Source organism: Numida meleagris, chromosome 19 (genome assembly GCF_002078875.1).
Source record: "Numida meleagris isolate 19003 breed g44 Domestic line chromosome 19, NumMel1.0, whole genome shotgun sequence".
NCBI lineage: Eukaryota > Metazoa > Chordata > Aves > Galliformes > Numididae > Numida > Numida meleagris.
Genome location: NC_034427.1, coordinates 9,424,088 through 9,440,114, shown reverse-complemented (window position 1 = coordinate 9,440,114; position 16,027 = coordinate 9,424,088). Strand labels below are relative to the sequence as shown.

Below are 16,027 nucleotides of genomic sequence, written 5' to 3'. Positions count from 1 at the left end.
TTCTGGGCTGCAACGCCTCCAGCCCAGGGGACTTTTTTGGGGCTTTTTGGTCTTCACCCCTCTCCTGTCCCCTCCCTGTCCCCGTGTCCCCTCCCCAGGCGCAGTCCCACTCCCCTTTGCCTGGAGTGGGGGGAGGTCCCCACGTTGGGTGCCCCCGGAATGGGGTTGGGGAGGTGCTGGGACGGGTCGGATCCATGAGAAAAATAAAAAGATTTGGATTCTTTTTTTTTTCTTTTTTTCGAGGTGATGCTGACCTGCGTGACGTGGGGTTGTGGTGTCGGGGATTGGGTGGGTGGGGGTTGGGGGAATCCTGGAGCAGCCCCTTGCGATGGCATCACCCCCAGCAGCGGGATCCTGCCCCGTCCTGCAGGATGGAGGTGGGGGAAGGGCTGGGGACAGCGTTGTCCCGTGTCCCTGCCCCCAGCTGCAGTGCAGCCCCAGTGGCTGCAGCCTGGGAGCGAGCGCAGCTGGAGGAGAGCACAGAAAAATCAGGCGAAACGTTAGCAGCAATTTGCCCAGTTTATTGAAACGGGTTGGGTTTTGCCAGTACGTCTACGCTACGTCCCGTCACAAAGTACTGACAGTCGAAGGGCACGGCTCCGGGCACACACACACGTGAGGCCGCCGCCAAGGGCAGGTCCTGCTACCTGAACTACACGGACAGGGAACCAGCACCGCGCGGCCGTGCCCTCCGCTGACCTCTGAGACCAACAGCTCCTCTCCTCCCCCCCAAATATGAAACACATCTTGGATACAAACACAGGTTTTTATCATCGTTATTATCAAGTCAGTATAATAAGAGAGTAATCCCGGCAGAAAGAAAGAAGAATCATCAATCGTTTTCGAACGCTGTCCTCTTTTTTTTTTTTTTTTTTTTTTTTTTTTTTGTTCAGCTTTATTTCTGCAGACGGGTTTAAAGCACGTTGAAAAATAAATAGATATATATGGGAGCATACACACAGCACTCGCACTACGCAGGACTCAAAATAAAGGCAGGAACCCAAAACAGCCCGCAGGGCAACCGAGGCGCACGGCGAACCGCTCCCTATGGCTTCTGTAGGAGTCGCACAGCTCCCGGGATGAGCTGAAATGAGGTTCCCTCTCCCATCACGTTGCAGAGAGATTCCAGTTTTCGCACTTGCATGGGGTTTCCTTCCTAACTCTGGCGCTTGCCCTGGATCAGAGGGCTCTGCTTGGAGCGCGCCAGCCACACAGAAGCGGTGCTGCACCGCAGTGCTGACACCCAGGGTTGGCTTTCCTGTGGAGTTTCCTTTTTTTTTTTTTTTTTTTTAATTAATTTTTAACCTCTTCTTTTGCATCCTCAGCTCGGAAGAGCGCGCCCACGTGGCGCTGCTGGAGGACGTTGGGCTCCACGTCCGAAAAGGAAAGAAAAATGGAAAACGATTGCAAAGATGAAGTGAAGCTGAGGTCACCCCGGGCTGGGGGTGCTCCCTGCTCTCGTGGTGCACAGCAGAGAGCTGCGGGACGGGAGCGGGGTGGGATGGAATGTCACAGAAACAAAGGGGCGAGGGGTCGGGCGTGAAGGTTCTGTTTTTTAAATAGACTTGACATAGGAAAGCAAGGCTACAGCTATCTGCAAGTACTGTATGCATTTGTCTACACAGAAGTGAGGGCGGCGAGGGCCCCTCCTACGTACAGGGCCGACAATAAATAGAGATCCGTGGGAGCCGGGCACCGCGTGGGCACGGGGCTGGGGCAGCTTTGGGGCCTCGAGGGCGGTGGTAGAACACGGGGATTGCTTTCGTCCGCTCCAACACGGCCGCAGGGCTCGGCACGGAGCTACAATGCAAGACAGGCATTTGCCCAGCTCCATGAGAACGTTCCCAAGTGACCCCACCACGGCAGCCCCTGTGCACACGGGGATGGGCACTCCCAGTTCCCAGCACGCACCAATGCCAATAGAAACACACAGAGACGGCAGCTCCCACCCCGAGGGTTGCGGGCGGATGGCACCGCTCACCCTATTTTCTCGCTGGGCGGAACCATGCTTCCATTGCAACCGACACCTGCAAGAACCTCCCTCCCCACCACCATGGCCTTTCCCACCATCGGAGAATAATAAATAGCACCAGCAGCATTTGGCTTTCGGCATCAGGTTGTCCTTTGGGGCAGGTTTCCAAGAGCGTCATCGCAGACAGCGTAGAAAATTGCTCCGTAGCGAGGAAAGAGTGAGGTCTTCAGCTTCGTTGGGTTGGGTTTTGTTTTTTTTTTTTGCCTTGTTTTTTTTCTTTTCTTAAAAAAAAAAGCACCAGAAGCAAAGAGGTGAAAGGTAACACGGACTTCTGCTCGCCAACAAGACCCCTCCAGTGCACGGCGGCGTCATTCCCTTGGGGTTGGAAGAAGGCAGCGGTGCTCGATATGGGCAAGGAGCATCCGACCACTTGGAGCCACCCAAACCTTTCCGAGACACGCCAGGAGAGAAACCTGGTTCTCATAAAAACATTTTATTTGCAAATTTACATGAAACCAGTGCAGCTGAGACTGAAGGTTTCCTTCATAGCTTTCACACCTACCAAGGATGGACAGAAATCCACCCAGGTGAGAGCCCCGTGGGACTTTGGGTTTCCTCACCTCGGTTTTCCCGTGTTTCACAGTTCATCCTAAAGGTCTCGCTTTTCCTACCGTTTGCATATATTTGTGAGAAAGGCAGCTGAGCAAAGGGAGAAAAGTGAAAATATCTGTGGAAAATGCCGACAGGCAGACAATTCCCTGTGTCCTTATAGCAAAGAGTTTGTGAAAATGCCAGTGCCCATCGGCGGGCACGGAGACGCGAGGCTGGAAGACAGGACACGGGTACGACGCCACTGGGTCCTAGAGATGCCGTGATCTTTTTTTTTTTGATGGTGATTCTTTCGGAAGCTAAAAATCTACTTTTATGACAAGAATTGTAAGGCTGCAATCCCACTTGCCTTTTGATCTATTTGGCTCGGTAAAAAAAGAATAAAAACCCTCTTGAAATAACTTGCACAAGGCCTGCGTCATGAGGGGAAGCCCTCGGAAACGTGCACCCATTCGTTCCCACCGCCTTCAGTTTGCAATTCCACTGCCGCTGGGATTTTGTAACACAGAAAAGGTGTTAAAAACAACCACCAGCCAAAACCTGCTTCGGACACAGCATCTCCCAGAGCTCAACGCAGAGTGGGACGGGGCACGTGCCCACAGGACCCCCATGCAGGATCAAGGAGGAAGAGAGGGCGGCGAGGCCGTGTTGCTAACACACATCCGAGTGGAACAGAGTAGGACTCATTTAGAAAACACAAATGATTTTGCACACGTGGACGACAACAAGGCTATGTAGTTTTTCCAACATACTCCTTCCTCCCCCGCCCTCCCTCCCCCTACAAACAACAGAACGTGACGAAAGGATCCCTACGAAATCCAGGCAAAATCCTTGTCGTTCTCCCCAGAGTTCTCCTGCGAGGAGTCGACGTCTTTGTCGTCATCCAAAATCACGTCATCGTGCGCCATGCCTACGTCATCCTTCCACTTGATGTCGTCGTCGTCTCCCATCTCCTCGTCTCCCTCCACCTTGATGTCATCTGGGTCTTCCATGTACGGGCCCTCGCCGGGGTACAGCTCCTCGGGGGACCCCTCGGCCCCGCTGGGCTCCAGGTGCCCGGCCATGCCGCGCCCTGAGCAGTCGGCGCAGACGCCGTGCCGGCGGGAGCCGTGCTTGATGCCCACGCTGGCTGCGGACATGAACACCCGGTTGCACACCTTGCAGACGTACTTCTTGTCCTTGCTGTGCACCTGGGAAAGGGGACGAGCAGAAAGGTTAACGGAGCTGGAGCGAGGGCTGCACGAGGGTTGCTCAGCTGCCCTTCTGCCAACCAAGCCCACCACGGCTTTCGTCGCGCAGCTTAAACGCATCACAGTTAATTCAACTCTGTAAAACACTGTAATACAATGGGAAATCATGTAATCACAGAACGGTTGGGTTGCAAGGGACCTTAAAGCCCACCCAGCTCCAACCGCTACCATGGACAGGGACACACACAGCAAGGGACCATAGACCAGGCTGCACAGGGCGCATCCACAGCCGTGGGCACCTCCTGGGATGGGGCACCCACAGTTCTGTGCCAGGGCCTCGCTGCCCTTCGAATACAGAATTTCCACCTAACATCTGAGCTAAATCTCCCCTCTCTTAGCTTAAAGTCATTCCCCCCCCTTGTCCTATCACTATCACATCATCTATTTCTCAAAATCCTTTTGAAAATGCCTTTGATCGAACTAGGAATATTTGAGAGGAACTTCCAGCTCGCGGCCACTCGCGATGCTGCAGCAGAGCAGGAAGGAAGCTCAGCACACACGGAGCCATCACCTCGAACCAGAGCTGGATGCCTCCGGGCAGCACTGCCTGCTGGACACCGCCTGCTGCTGCAGCCGGGAAGCACCGCTTACACCCTGTGACCACACAGAGGCACCATCCGAGATGCAAAGACTTCAGGAAGAAAACCCCGTGTTTACTTCGACCATCTGACTCAAAGAAAACAGACACTGCTGTTGAATTTACGTTTTATATGAAGGCTACAAAAATATTCTTTTTGATGTGAGCTAAACACGAAACTAAAATAGCCCCTTTTGTCTTTGGTTCTCAATTGAGGAACTGAAAGAAAAGAAAGTTTTTTTTGTGTGCTAAACCTGTTTCCTTCTTCTATGTTATTTTTATAGTGCATTTTCCCTTGATGCGTATCAGCATTCATCTCTGTAGATTTACCAGAGAACTGACAATTGTGCCCAGGATGCCACACGTAATGGAAATAAGATTACCAGGCCAACAAAGCACACGATCCCAGATCTGCACCTTGCCACAAGCGTTTCAGAAAGCTTGCACTACCCCTATGGTAGATGAAGACCTTGGTGCCATTTGGATTTAATCCACAGAATAAGAAAATGCCCCTTTTCACTTTCCCTTTCAAAAGGAGCACCGGTTGGACAGCAGAACTGACACTTTCCTCGAGTCTCACTGCAACACCCCATGGGGAAATACCTCCCATCCAAATCCAAACAGAATTAAACTTGGTAGTGTGCCCCCCAGAACAAACAAGCAAACAAAAAAAAACCAGCAAACTTAAACAAAGGAAATGTCTTTTTTTCTCCAGTGCACACCTCGAGTCATTTATGGCTGTTTGGAATGAAAACAAAGTGCTACTCTGTCAGCACTGCACCTCTTTTTTTCCAGGAGTTCTTCCTGGTACTAAAAATTTGTACCCAGCTGGTATTCTCTAACCGAGCTTAATTCCCTAACACACAGGTGGACTGAGGGAGAGATTTGGATAGAAACTCCTCTTCTGTATGGATTCACAAACATTCTCATTCTGTTTTCATCTCCCCACATGTATAATAAAGAGAACCTGACCTGCAAGCTCCATGCACCAAGTCAAGGACCTAGAATGATTCCAGCAGAAGAAATGGAGACCTAACTTCATTTGCAGATCGCCTCAATTCCACTCCTGAAGTATATAATCAGTACAGGTTAGGGGCTGAGCTGCTGGGAAGGAGCACTGCAGAGAAGGACCCAAGGGTCCTTGGTGGCCAGCAGTTGACCAGCGGTTGACCATGAGCCAGCAGTGTGCCCTGGTGGCCAACAAGGCCAATGGCACTCTGGCTTGTATTACAATGAGCATGGGCAGCAAGGGAGCTCTCCTGTGCCAACTGCCCTAGGGAACCTGCTTTAGATGATGTCCAGAGGTCCCTTCCAACCCCTCCAGTTCTATGACTGTGATCCTTATGCTGAACACAGCCCCCAGCCCTTACCAGCGTGTGCCGCTTCATGTGCTCCCGGCGCGTGAACTTCTTCCCACAGATCTCGCAGGGGTAAGGCCGCTCTCCCGTGTGGGACCGCATGTGTCTCTTCAGGATGCACTGATGCATGGCAGAGAAGCTGCAGTAGGGGCACTTGAATTTCTTCCTGATCACAGTGAACTCGTTGACTGTAAGAGAGCAAGAGAAACGAACAGATTACTTTCAGAACGTCCCCTCGTGGTCAGTGTTCTGGTTCAGCATTTCCCTGTTAGATCACATCACTGTGAAATCACACTCTCACCTCTTCACCACCTGCCATTTTCTAAACCCACGTCCTTACACCGTATCATTGTAACTAAGGGCTTTGAGTGCCCTCATCAGAGCAGCTTTTGAACAAGCCAGAATGCAAACACTGAGCAGCCAAACACACACCCCCTAATGCTGGTTAAGGAGCCAACAGAGCGGGCTGGCAGCCTGCTGCAATTCTGATTTACTGCAGGGAATCATCCTAAATACCGGTATCTAAAACTCCAACACCTGTTTGCAGAGCACTGGCCAGCAGATCCCAGCTGCAGCTCTGACAGCACCACGCTGTGCTGGTATTTGGGGTATGCAGGCAAGCCCCCTGCGCATGCTCTAGCACTATCTCAGTGGAAGTGCAATGACTACAGTTTATCCAGCAGAAACAAGAAGTCAGAACAAACGTATGCACCATTATCCAGCTTGCAACTAGTGCTACTACTGTGCAAGAGAGAGAAATACAGAGGAACGCATCATGCCAAACTACAGCGTGGCCTTGGCGAGCCTCCTTACAAGCCAGCTCTACGTGTCTAAGGCTTGGATGGTCTTTTTTTTTTCCCCCCAAATCACATAATGATGAACTGGAAAATGATGAAATTTTATTTGAAGTCATTCTGACATTGTTGATTCTTTCCTTCTTGTCATCTCCTTAGGAGTGCACAGACAGCAGGCTCGGGGGACGCATCCAGCACTGACAGCCCAGGGGTCCAATTTGCCAGCAGAATGCACACAGCAGCTGTGTTGGTATTTCCTCCTCCAAACACAATGAAAGTGCAATATGCAAAATGCAGCAGGTGGAAACAGAGTGTTTGCTATTTCCCGAGGACATCCACCCACTATAAATTTGGGAACGACCATCCACACGGATATGCCTTTAAATCTCTAAAATTCTTACGATGCTATTGCCTCCTATTAATATGTTAATTTTCACCCATTTTTGTCCTAATGATCACCATTTCTCAAAGCAGTCTATTGTTGACATAACAAGGAAGACAAAAAAAAAAGAAAGCAAATTCTAGTTCGTCATCGTAAGAACACTGTATCATGTATGCCAAGGGATTTTTGTAAGTGACAATCTGTGTAGGAAAGCTAAGGGAGCAAGGTGAGCACCAGACCTGCTCTACAGGCACATAACACACGGAGCACTCGGCAGCGTGTTCGGGTGCTCGCTGAGATGCTCTGTCCTACAATGGATTTGACACAGTTTGTGTAATAACCAGAGGCAAGGAGCACACTTTCTCCTGCAGGAGAAGTCAGAGGGAAGGCTCACAGCGATGGCACAAAGCTATCTGTGACAGATATGTTTCCAGTCTGATCTTGTAACCGTTCAAGCATTAGCAACAGCCACAAAAACGTGTACTCCCCAGGATCACTATAAAACTGTTACCTGGGAGTCCAGACGGGGGAGGTGGCTGTAAGCTGATAGAGCAGAGGCAGCACAGGACACAATGTGCGCTCCTCACTCTGCTCCACGGCACGGCACGGCACACCCTGCTGGTACACCCGAGCAGCCTGCTTTACCCCACTTCAGAAAGAACCAACCCAGAGGTACCTGCAAGCAGGGCCAGGATTATGCAGCCAAGCGGTTTGAAGAAGGGAATGCTGCAAAGTCCTCGACATCCTCCACCACCAGGCTGTACCTCAATGACCAGATGCCCTCCGGGGTTTGCCACGAATACCAATCATCCAGTTTATGGCTGAGCTACCACAAAAGCTTACAAGGCAGCTGCAAGGCTCAGGTGCCAGCCCACATTGCCAGCACGCTGCTCTCACAGCTGTCCTGGACTCACACAGCTTGGTTGTGCAACCACAGCAGTGTCATGGAATCACAGAATCACTGAGGTTAGAAAAGAGCTCAGAGATCCCCAAGTTCAAACAAACCCACCCCACCGTGCCCACTGCCCACGTCCCTCAGTGCCACATCTCCACAGCCCTGGAACATCTCCAGGGATGGTGACCCCACCACCCCCCTGGGCAGCCTGTGCCACTGCATCACTGCTCTTGGGCAGCCTTAGTTTTACTGAACTAATTTTCACCAAATAGTCACGTATTTAGTTTTTGGATCTTTTTCCACACCTGAAAAATAACAGCAATGCTGGAAAAAAAAAAAAAAAAAAAACACCTGAAAAATAACAGCAATGCTGGAAAAAAAAAAAAAAAAAACATATCGGAAGAGTTCACACTGTTTTCTATGCAAACACAATGTGATAGCTTACGGGAGACCTCCATGCTGAAGGCAGGAGGGCAAAGTGATACACCACTGAAACTGCTGCTGGAGCCAAAGAGCTGGCTGACTGCAAGGAAACAGCCCTGTGCTGAATGAAGCTCTCAGAAAATCTGTGAGGGCTTTCATACACAGTTTGAGGTTTATCAGTTACAGCGTACGAATAGTTGATTCTGCTGATATTTTTAATTGAGAAACTCTCTACTGGACAATTAGACATCATCTATCAGGAGCACACGTGTCACATCACATCCACGGGCACTGCGATGGGGTTTCCAACACCACCTTTTGTCCCTTGGACACATCAGACTTGTGATGGTTCTTACAATGGGATAACATTCACACACACACAAAGAACCAGCACGAAATGCCACTATCCCCACGTGAACAAAACTCTCACTGCCATCACTGTGCTGATGCACAGTCCCGCTGTGCTGCTCTGCTCCCACGTTTCCAGGTGAGATCCATTTTGGCCACAGCTTTCTCCTCTCGCTCAGCTTTCCCCCACCTCACCTTGCTGCTTACTGAAGAGCAAAGTAAACCACGAGGCAATCAACAAGCTGACAGCAGGAACAAGGAAAGCCAGCACACTAGGAACAAGACCCAGGACCAAAGAAGCTGATGAGAACAACTGCACTCAACTATGCTGCTTTCATTTAACAGTTGCTATAATCTGGTTTTGCAAGTAAATGTATGGCAAGAGATATTTCACTTTTTTTTTTTTAATAAATCATTTCATGTAACAAAACATGAGTTACAGTAGGATTTCTACCTTCCACTAACAACCACTCCTGATTTTCTATGTGCACCACTGCTTGCACCTTCTACACAGATCCTCCTCTTTTCAAGTTCCAAAGCTTACATTCATCTTGGCTAACATAAATTATATTAAAAAAATTAGCTGGAAAATTTGCACCCCAGAAAGTTCCATATATACCCCGGTATATTTTCTAAGAACTAAGAATAATACCGAGTATTAAATTATACCAATTATATCAAGTATTAAAATATACCAATGTTGTGGTAATTTTCAAGCCTCAGATAGTATTTCCCCTCTCCCTCAGGTGAAGCAGAACCCCAGACCTGATAACACCTCACAGTGCTGAGCAGCCCCACGCTCCCACAGCTCCTCATTTCAAGCTGAAAAACCCTGAAACGCTCAAATTGTACCAGGGACAGAGCATGGGACCAGAACACAGAACACTGAACTTTGCCATTAATTCCACTGCTAACATGCTCACAGGCTTAGGGATGTTATTTTCACAGGAAAGCATCACCACTTCTTTTATAAAGCACTTTGAGATCCACTGATGCATAAAGTTTAAGATAAGTACACAGGATATCACACCACTAAGACACCCCAAGTGCCACAGTGTGGACTGACCAAGGTTATATGCACACCAAACCCGCACCACAGTGCAGTGACACCGTGTCTGGAACCAGCACCCAACCTGATCGGTTCTGGGGAATTACTCTACGACCTTACACCTGTTGTAAGGAAACCATTTGTTTTCCTAGCTCAGGAGCAAGGCCCAGCACACACGGCGGCCGGGCAGCACACCTTGGCATGGGGAGCGAGGTTCTTCTGTGTGCCAAAGCCCTTGCCACAGAGGAGACACACAAAAGCGCGCTCGTTCGAGTGCACAGACTCAAGGAGCCGGGTTAAGTCTGTCTTGTCACGAAATGGCTTGGCGCAGCTAGGACACTGCATCTTCTTACAGTTGAAGTGGATGGTCTTCTCGTGGCGGTCCATGTTGGACTTGAGCGTGAAGCTGGCAGGGCACTGGGCGCACTGGAAGCGGCTGGGAGGCACGGTGCCCAGCAGGCCGGGCCGTATGCGGGCATCCAGGGGGAGCAGCAGGGAGAGGGCGGCCTCGTGCTGGTGGATGTGCCCGTGGACGTGCTCCTGCAGCTCCTCGGCGCGCTCAAAGACCCTCCTGCAGAAGCCGCAGGTCAGTCCCTTGGGCAGGGCCGGGTCTGGGAACAGGCCGCTGTGGGTTACGTCCGTGTCTTCCGACCTCAAACACGAGTCTGAAATAGAAACAGACACCCACGTGTACAAATCACTGCTGTTGGGTTAAAATAATGGTCATTTCTAAAGCGCTTCTACTCCCTACTTACCGGAGTCGGAGTTATCAAAGGGCCAAAGTGCCAGAAAGCCATCGTAAGCGGCCTGCGAACGGAAAGCATGCTCAGGTTACGGCACGTCCACAAAGCACCCATCCTCAGCGCTCAGCCCCGGCCGGATGGCACGAGATGGTCTGTAAGGCTGTTCTGTGATTCCGCGATGTGATCGGGCCCCGTGCTCACAGCTCACCACTTGTCCTGCCCGCACCGCCGCCCGTACAAAGCTCCCTTTGTCGCAGCGAGGTCGCCAGGCAGTGCTCTGTGGGGCTGCTGGTGAGGGCAGCCACCAACGTGCCACTTTCAAGAGGTAACTGAGTTCTCGGTGTCCTTCAGTACCTGTAGCTCCCATTCAGGCTAGAGGCAGACCCGGGGCACATTTCCACCAAACACAAAAGAAGTGGAAAACTCTCCCTTCGCCCCACGCAGCCAGGGTGCGTCCACATAGCAAGGCCCAGACAAAACTCGTCTCCCTTTATGCAACGCTCCCTGGCGTTGCTAATCCGTGTTATAAATAAAAGCTGCTTTTTTTCCCCGTTTGCAGTGTGGCAGATGGTGGCCCGGCACGGGGCCATGTGGCAGGGCCGCAGGCTGAACCCCCAGCTCCTGCGCTCTGCTCTGCATGGGAAAAGCCGGGCTGCCACCGTGTGGGTAGTGGCAAACTACAGAGAATGGGAGATGCTTCAGAAAGGCACAGGTGCCCCATCCCTGGAGGGGCCCGAGGCCGGAGCATGGAGCCCTGGGCAGCCTGAGCCGGTGGGGGGCAACCTGCCCACGCAGGGGTTGAGAGGGCTGTAAGGGCCCTTCCAACCCAACCATAATGTGGTTCTACAATCTTTAAGGATCCTTCCAACTCAACTATTCTGTTATCCTACACCAATTTGCTTCTAAGTGTATTCAGATCATTGCAAGAAGCCCATGTTCAAGCCACCAGAAATGGGCAGCAGAGAGCTGGGAGCTCAGCTACCTTTATGCCATTATTAATGGAAAAGTGTTCCTTGAAAATATGAATAGTTTTTTGAATGCACACTGTGGTTAGGTAGAAGAGGGGATATAAGGGCAGCAATAGTTCTGACCCCAGCAGATCTCTAGTTTTAAGATGACCTGTGTTTGTTTAGAACAGCTAATAGATTGAATCTAAGATATTGGTGGTATACTGGCTTCTTGCAATGATCTAAGAGGCCAGGGTCACCATCCCTGGAGGCGTTCAAGTATCGTGGAGATGTGGTACTTAGGGACATGACCAGTGGGCATGGTGGGATGGGTTGGGGTTGGACCTGGGCGTCTTAGAGCTCTTCTCCAACCTTCATGATTCTGTGATTCTATGACACGGTCTTTCAAAGTACTCCTGACTGGGGGTAACTGGATTCAGTTGACACCTTTGCCTTTCTCCCCGTGATCTTACCTGGGTAGAGGAGGGCAGCTCTCCTTTCGCGGTGGCTTCTGGTGACATGTCACCAGAGGAGCAGCTGGCGGGGGGGCTCTGAGTGGCAAGGTGTGCTGCAGGCAGCGGGGGGGACGCAGCTTCCACTTTGCCATCACATTCGCCCCTGGAACGACTCCAGTTGGTGCCAGGCCCTGGGGAACACAGGAAACGAATCTCACCCGCGTGCACCAGCACCAGCTCAGAGCGGGGACGGGCAGAGACCTCCTGGCACTGGGGGCTCCGCTATGGGACGGGTGCAGCTCTCGGGGAGCACCGCTGCCAACACGGCACTGGGAGCTTCGCAGAATGCACACACAAGGGCGGGTGTAACTGAGGTTTCTTGGAAATGGATGCTGGAGCTTTGGAGGTCGAAATCTGAGCTTAGCATCTTATTTAACACAGCCTTGATCTCAAAGTGCTTTACAAAAGACAGAAAAATATAGATATCTATGCGGCTTTGACGCTATCTCTAGCAAGCAGGAAGTCCCAACAGTCGTACAAAGCGGTTCAATCACACCCGACAGTTGTTACGTTCCAAAATCCTGCTGCAGTTGAGCACGGAACCGTTGCTGGTGTGATGGAAGCAGAGCACAGCCGCCCGCTGTCCCGCAGCGGCAGCCAACGGCACGCAGCATCCCCAAAGCTGCACTGACAGTGAGAAACCCACACAGAAATGAGGACTGTATAGCCAAGACCGGTGTGCATCACAACTAGCTGACCAGTAGCCAGCACCTTGACTGTACCACTGCAATGACGCGTTGGGCAGGTCTTATTTTATTATTATTTTTTTGGACGAGCAAGTAGGCAAAGTCAGAAGCCAACACTGCAAAGAGGTAAATTCATATTTAAAGCACTGTACCCTAAAGGCTTTCCATTTCTAACACGGAAGCGTACGGACAGAACTTTTGTGCACACAAGAGCCCCACTCCTTAATGCAGCGATGAACAACAGAGCTGACGCTGTGCTCAGCACAGTGCACTCATCTGGGTCACAACGTGGCATTCAAGTAAAACTGCACAAAGGTTTCTAAATCTGAACAATCCCAAACTTGACTTTATTATTTTTTTTAAATCAGCTCTCAAACAGCACAACGCAACTGCACCAGTGTGATTTTTTAAACAATCACTGATGTTTATTTGGGTTTAACTAACACAAATAAGACAAGAGGAGAAACCCCTAGGAACGAGCCACCCTTTGTACGTGAGAACTGAATTTGTTTTGTCCCATCCTGACCAGGACGGTGAGAAACCATTTTCCCTTATAAATTTGCACTCGTTAAGTTTCAATGAAAAGTATTTTCACTTTTAAAATCGGGAATGAAGCGCTGCCCTTTCGCCAGCTCTGCACGGGGATGCGCTGGGTTAGCAGCACTATGTGAGCACAGCGTTCCCTGGCAGCTGGACAGCATGCTGCTGTGGGAAACAGAAAGGAAAGGTTATCACATCTCATCTACAATTACACCCATTCTCTCCTACATCTTGTTTTCCCTCGTACTAAAATTCCACACCAAACTGAATACCTTTAATTCCCATTTGGGCAACTGACCGCTGTGCAAAATGTATTCCTTTAACACGTCGTGCAAGTAAAAATTATTGGCTCCAATGAACTGCTAACTAAAAATAAAGCATTAGCTGGTTTGCCCAAAAGAAAAGGGCTCTGTGTGCCATGCAATCGCTCGGACAACAAGCTCCATAGGAATTGCTTCTATAAACAGTTTCAGTTGCAAGAGGGTAAACAGGAAAAGCCAAACTTAGACCCATAAAGCAGCGTGCAATGAGCTGCTCTGGAGGGTGGGAGCTGCTCCTTGGGGCAGTCCAACCCAACCACCCCCAATCCAAAACGCTCCCTTTCAAAAGAAAAAAAAAACAGAACTAAGAATACGGAGAAAACAAAGATGTAAATTAACCAACTTATTCCCTCATGTGTATTAAAATTCTCATTCTTTGGATTATGCTTGGCAAAAACATCTAGAAGCATCCAACTAAAGCCTTTGAGAATTTTGCAGCCGTGGTGTAACTACACGTAACAATGCTACCAAAGTTCAGCACTGTCCCACCAACGAGCTCCAGCACCGCTGAAGCTGGAAAATTGCAAAGAATAACCAACAGCCCCAAAACCATGTAAAGAAGGGGAAAGCTGAACCTCTTCCATCTCATCAGAACAGCCCTAAACCAAGCCGTGCAGGTTTGGTAACTAGCAAGAGCCAAGACGACATCGGTGCTGTCCATGAATAACTGATGTGTACTCCTTCTTCCAAAACCTCTACATTCAGTTTTGTGACCACACAGTAGCAGTCAATCTCAAGCATGTGCCATGAACGTAGCAAACACTGAGAGCCACTCAGCCATCCAACCAGCCACCCAGCCAGCCAACCAGCCACCCAGCCATCTATCCAGCCACCCAGTCATTTACCCAGTCACCCAGCCAGCCAACGACCCATCCATGCCACCTGGACAACAAGATACAGGAACCTTCCCTTCTGCTTTTAAGTGAGTTTGAGCCAGCTGACTTCAGAAATGCTGTACTTCAGACTGACTGTACCACGGCAGTACAGTGACGCTCCTTTAGATGCAGACAAAATCGCTCCCCACATCCTGTGCCTCATTTTCCATTTACTGAACGTTAAGTCATTTCACACCTCATATATCGGAACAATATACAGTGAATTAGGAAAGAACGAACACGGGTAAAACGAAAACCTTGGGATATCCTCTATTAACTTTTACAGCAGTGTGAACCGCGTGGAAGTAAAATTCAAACTTGAAATGAATGGAGTAACTTTGAGATTTATGTCCCCCCAGGAGCGGCCCATGTGCAATGTGTGCTCCTCTGGCTCTGCACCACAACCGAGGCTGTTCCTCCAGAAAAGAAAAACCAGTGTTCAAGCCACTGTGTGAGTCAGCTCCTCACTGCGTCAGCGCGTAGGAAAACACAAAGACAACGCAGCGAGAGCTGGTACGATCAGAAATACATTTTTTAAACTCAGGAGAGATTAATCACTTAAAAGTTCTGCAGATTGGTGTGCTTGCTTTTCCAATCAGACAGATGAAGACGGCCACACACGGTGCTGGTTCAGGTATTTAAAAAAAGAATCTCGTTCGTTGTGCTCCTGCTGCCCCTCCCTTTTTTGGGGGGAGGGTACAACCCATATGACTCAATATCCTCAAATTGTGTTTGACAAAAAGCATCAGAAACACTCACAAAACAAGCACCAACCCAGACTGTGTTTTAGGATCCCTATGCTCTTATCATTTGCTTTAGTGTCATATTGTACTCAATGGCCACTTAAAAACAAGCCAGTGGTATCAGAACATCTTCAATTAAAATAAGTAGATGTCTGCGACCTGAATAATGTTAAAAAAAAATTAAAAAAAATGCCCTGAACCAGCCACAGCCGTATCGACTTGCTGCCACAGAGCTGCAGACACAGCCAGCAGTTCATCTCTTTGTCTTAAGCAATTCACTTGCAGAAAGATGAGATAATTAAAGCTGAGGTCAATGGAATCCAAGTACCAATAAAGGGACTGGAACACACAGAGTGGAGGGGACCCTCCTGAGTCCATTGGGATTCCCCCCACTTTTAAACCCATCCAGCTTTGCTGCAGACCCAGCTGGTCTCCTGCCTAGCCAGTTTCTGCAGCACCCCACTCCTCAGCTGGGGAGGAAATCTCTCACTTCTCGTCCAAAGTTATGACTGGTTTGTACTCATTTATCTTTCAGCCAAGCAGCCCTTCAGCTTCTAAGGAAAACCTAAAATGCTCCAACCAAAAGCAAGGTGACGGATGGAGAGCGGTCCCATTACCGTTCCACTTCATCATGACAGAAGACGAAGCCACCGATTCCAGCTGCCATCAATCACAGCCCCTGGCACCGCGCACCCACCACGGGCAGCCCTACAGTAGCCACGCTCTGCACAACCCAGCCACCAGCCCGCTGCCACAGCACACCCAGCAGCAGCCTACCTGCAACCTTCTGCATCTGGCTTAATTGGAGACAGTCACTGAACTACTGCAGGAGTAACAGGAACCTTGCATAAGCAATTCCCCCCAGGACATTTAAACCGCACAGTAAGGTACAAAACCTTTATTTTCTTTCTAAATTCAGACACTGTAAAGGAAAAGAGGTTTCAAGGCTGACATCATGTCATCCAGTTCTTTCCCTTTATCGTACACACAAGCAATCATTGG

The 16,027-nt window shown here is 49.9% G+C and overlaps 1 protein-coding gene across 7 annotated transcripts in view; it reads right to left on the bottom strand.

The window, feature by feature from the left end:
* The window catches only part of ZBTB46 (zinc finger and BTB domain containing 46), a 44,727-nt gene continuing 29,200 nt past the window's right edge, over positions 501 to 16,027 (bottom strand). For 2 of the 7 annotated variants that reach the window (XM_021417018.1, XM_021417020.1), the window contains exons 6-10: positions 11,820 to 11,992; positions 10,412 to 10,463; positions 10,010 to 10,321; positions 5,779 to 5,954; positions 501 to 3,771 (exon numbers count right to left, since the gene is read on the bottom strand). In XM_021417018.1, coding sequence (XP_021272693.1) covers positions 3,391 to 3,771; positions 5,779 to 5,954; positions 10,010 to 10,321; positions 10,412 to 10,463; positions 11,820 to 11,992 — 1,094 coding nt within the window. In that variant the 3' untranslated portion in view covers positions 501 to 3,390. Of the gene's footprint in view, positions 3,772 to 5,778; positions 5,955 to 10,009; positions 10,322 to 10,411; positions 10,464 to 11,819; positions 11,993 to 16,027 lie in introns of those variants that run through there. The other 5 variants (XM_021417019.1, XM_021417017.1, XM_021417022.1 and 2 more) reach the window with 4 other exon arrangements.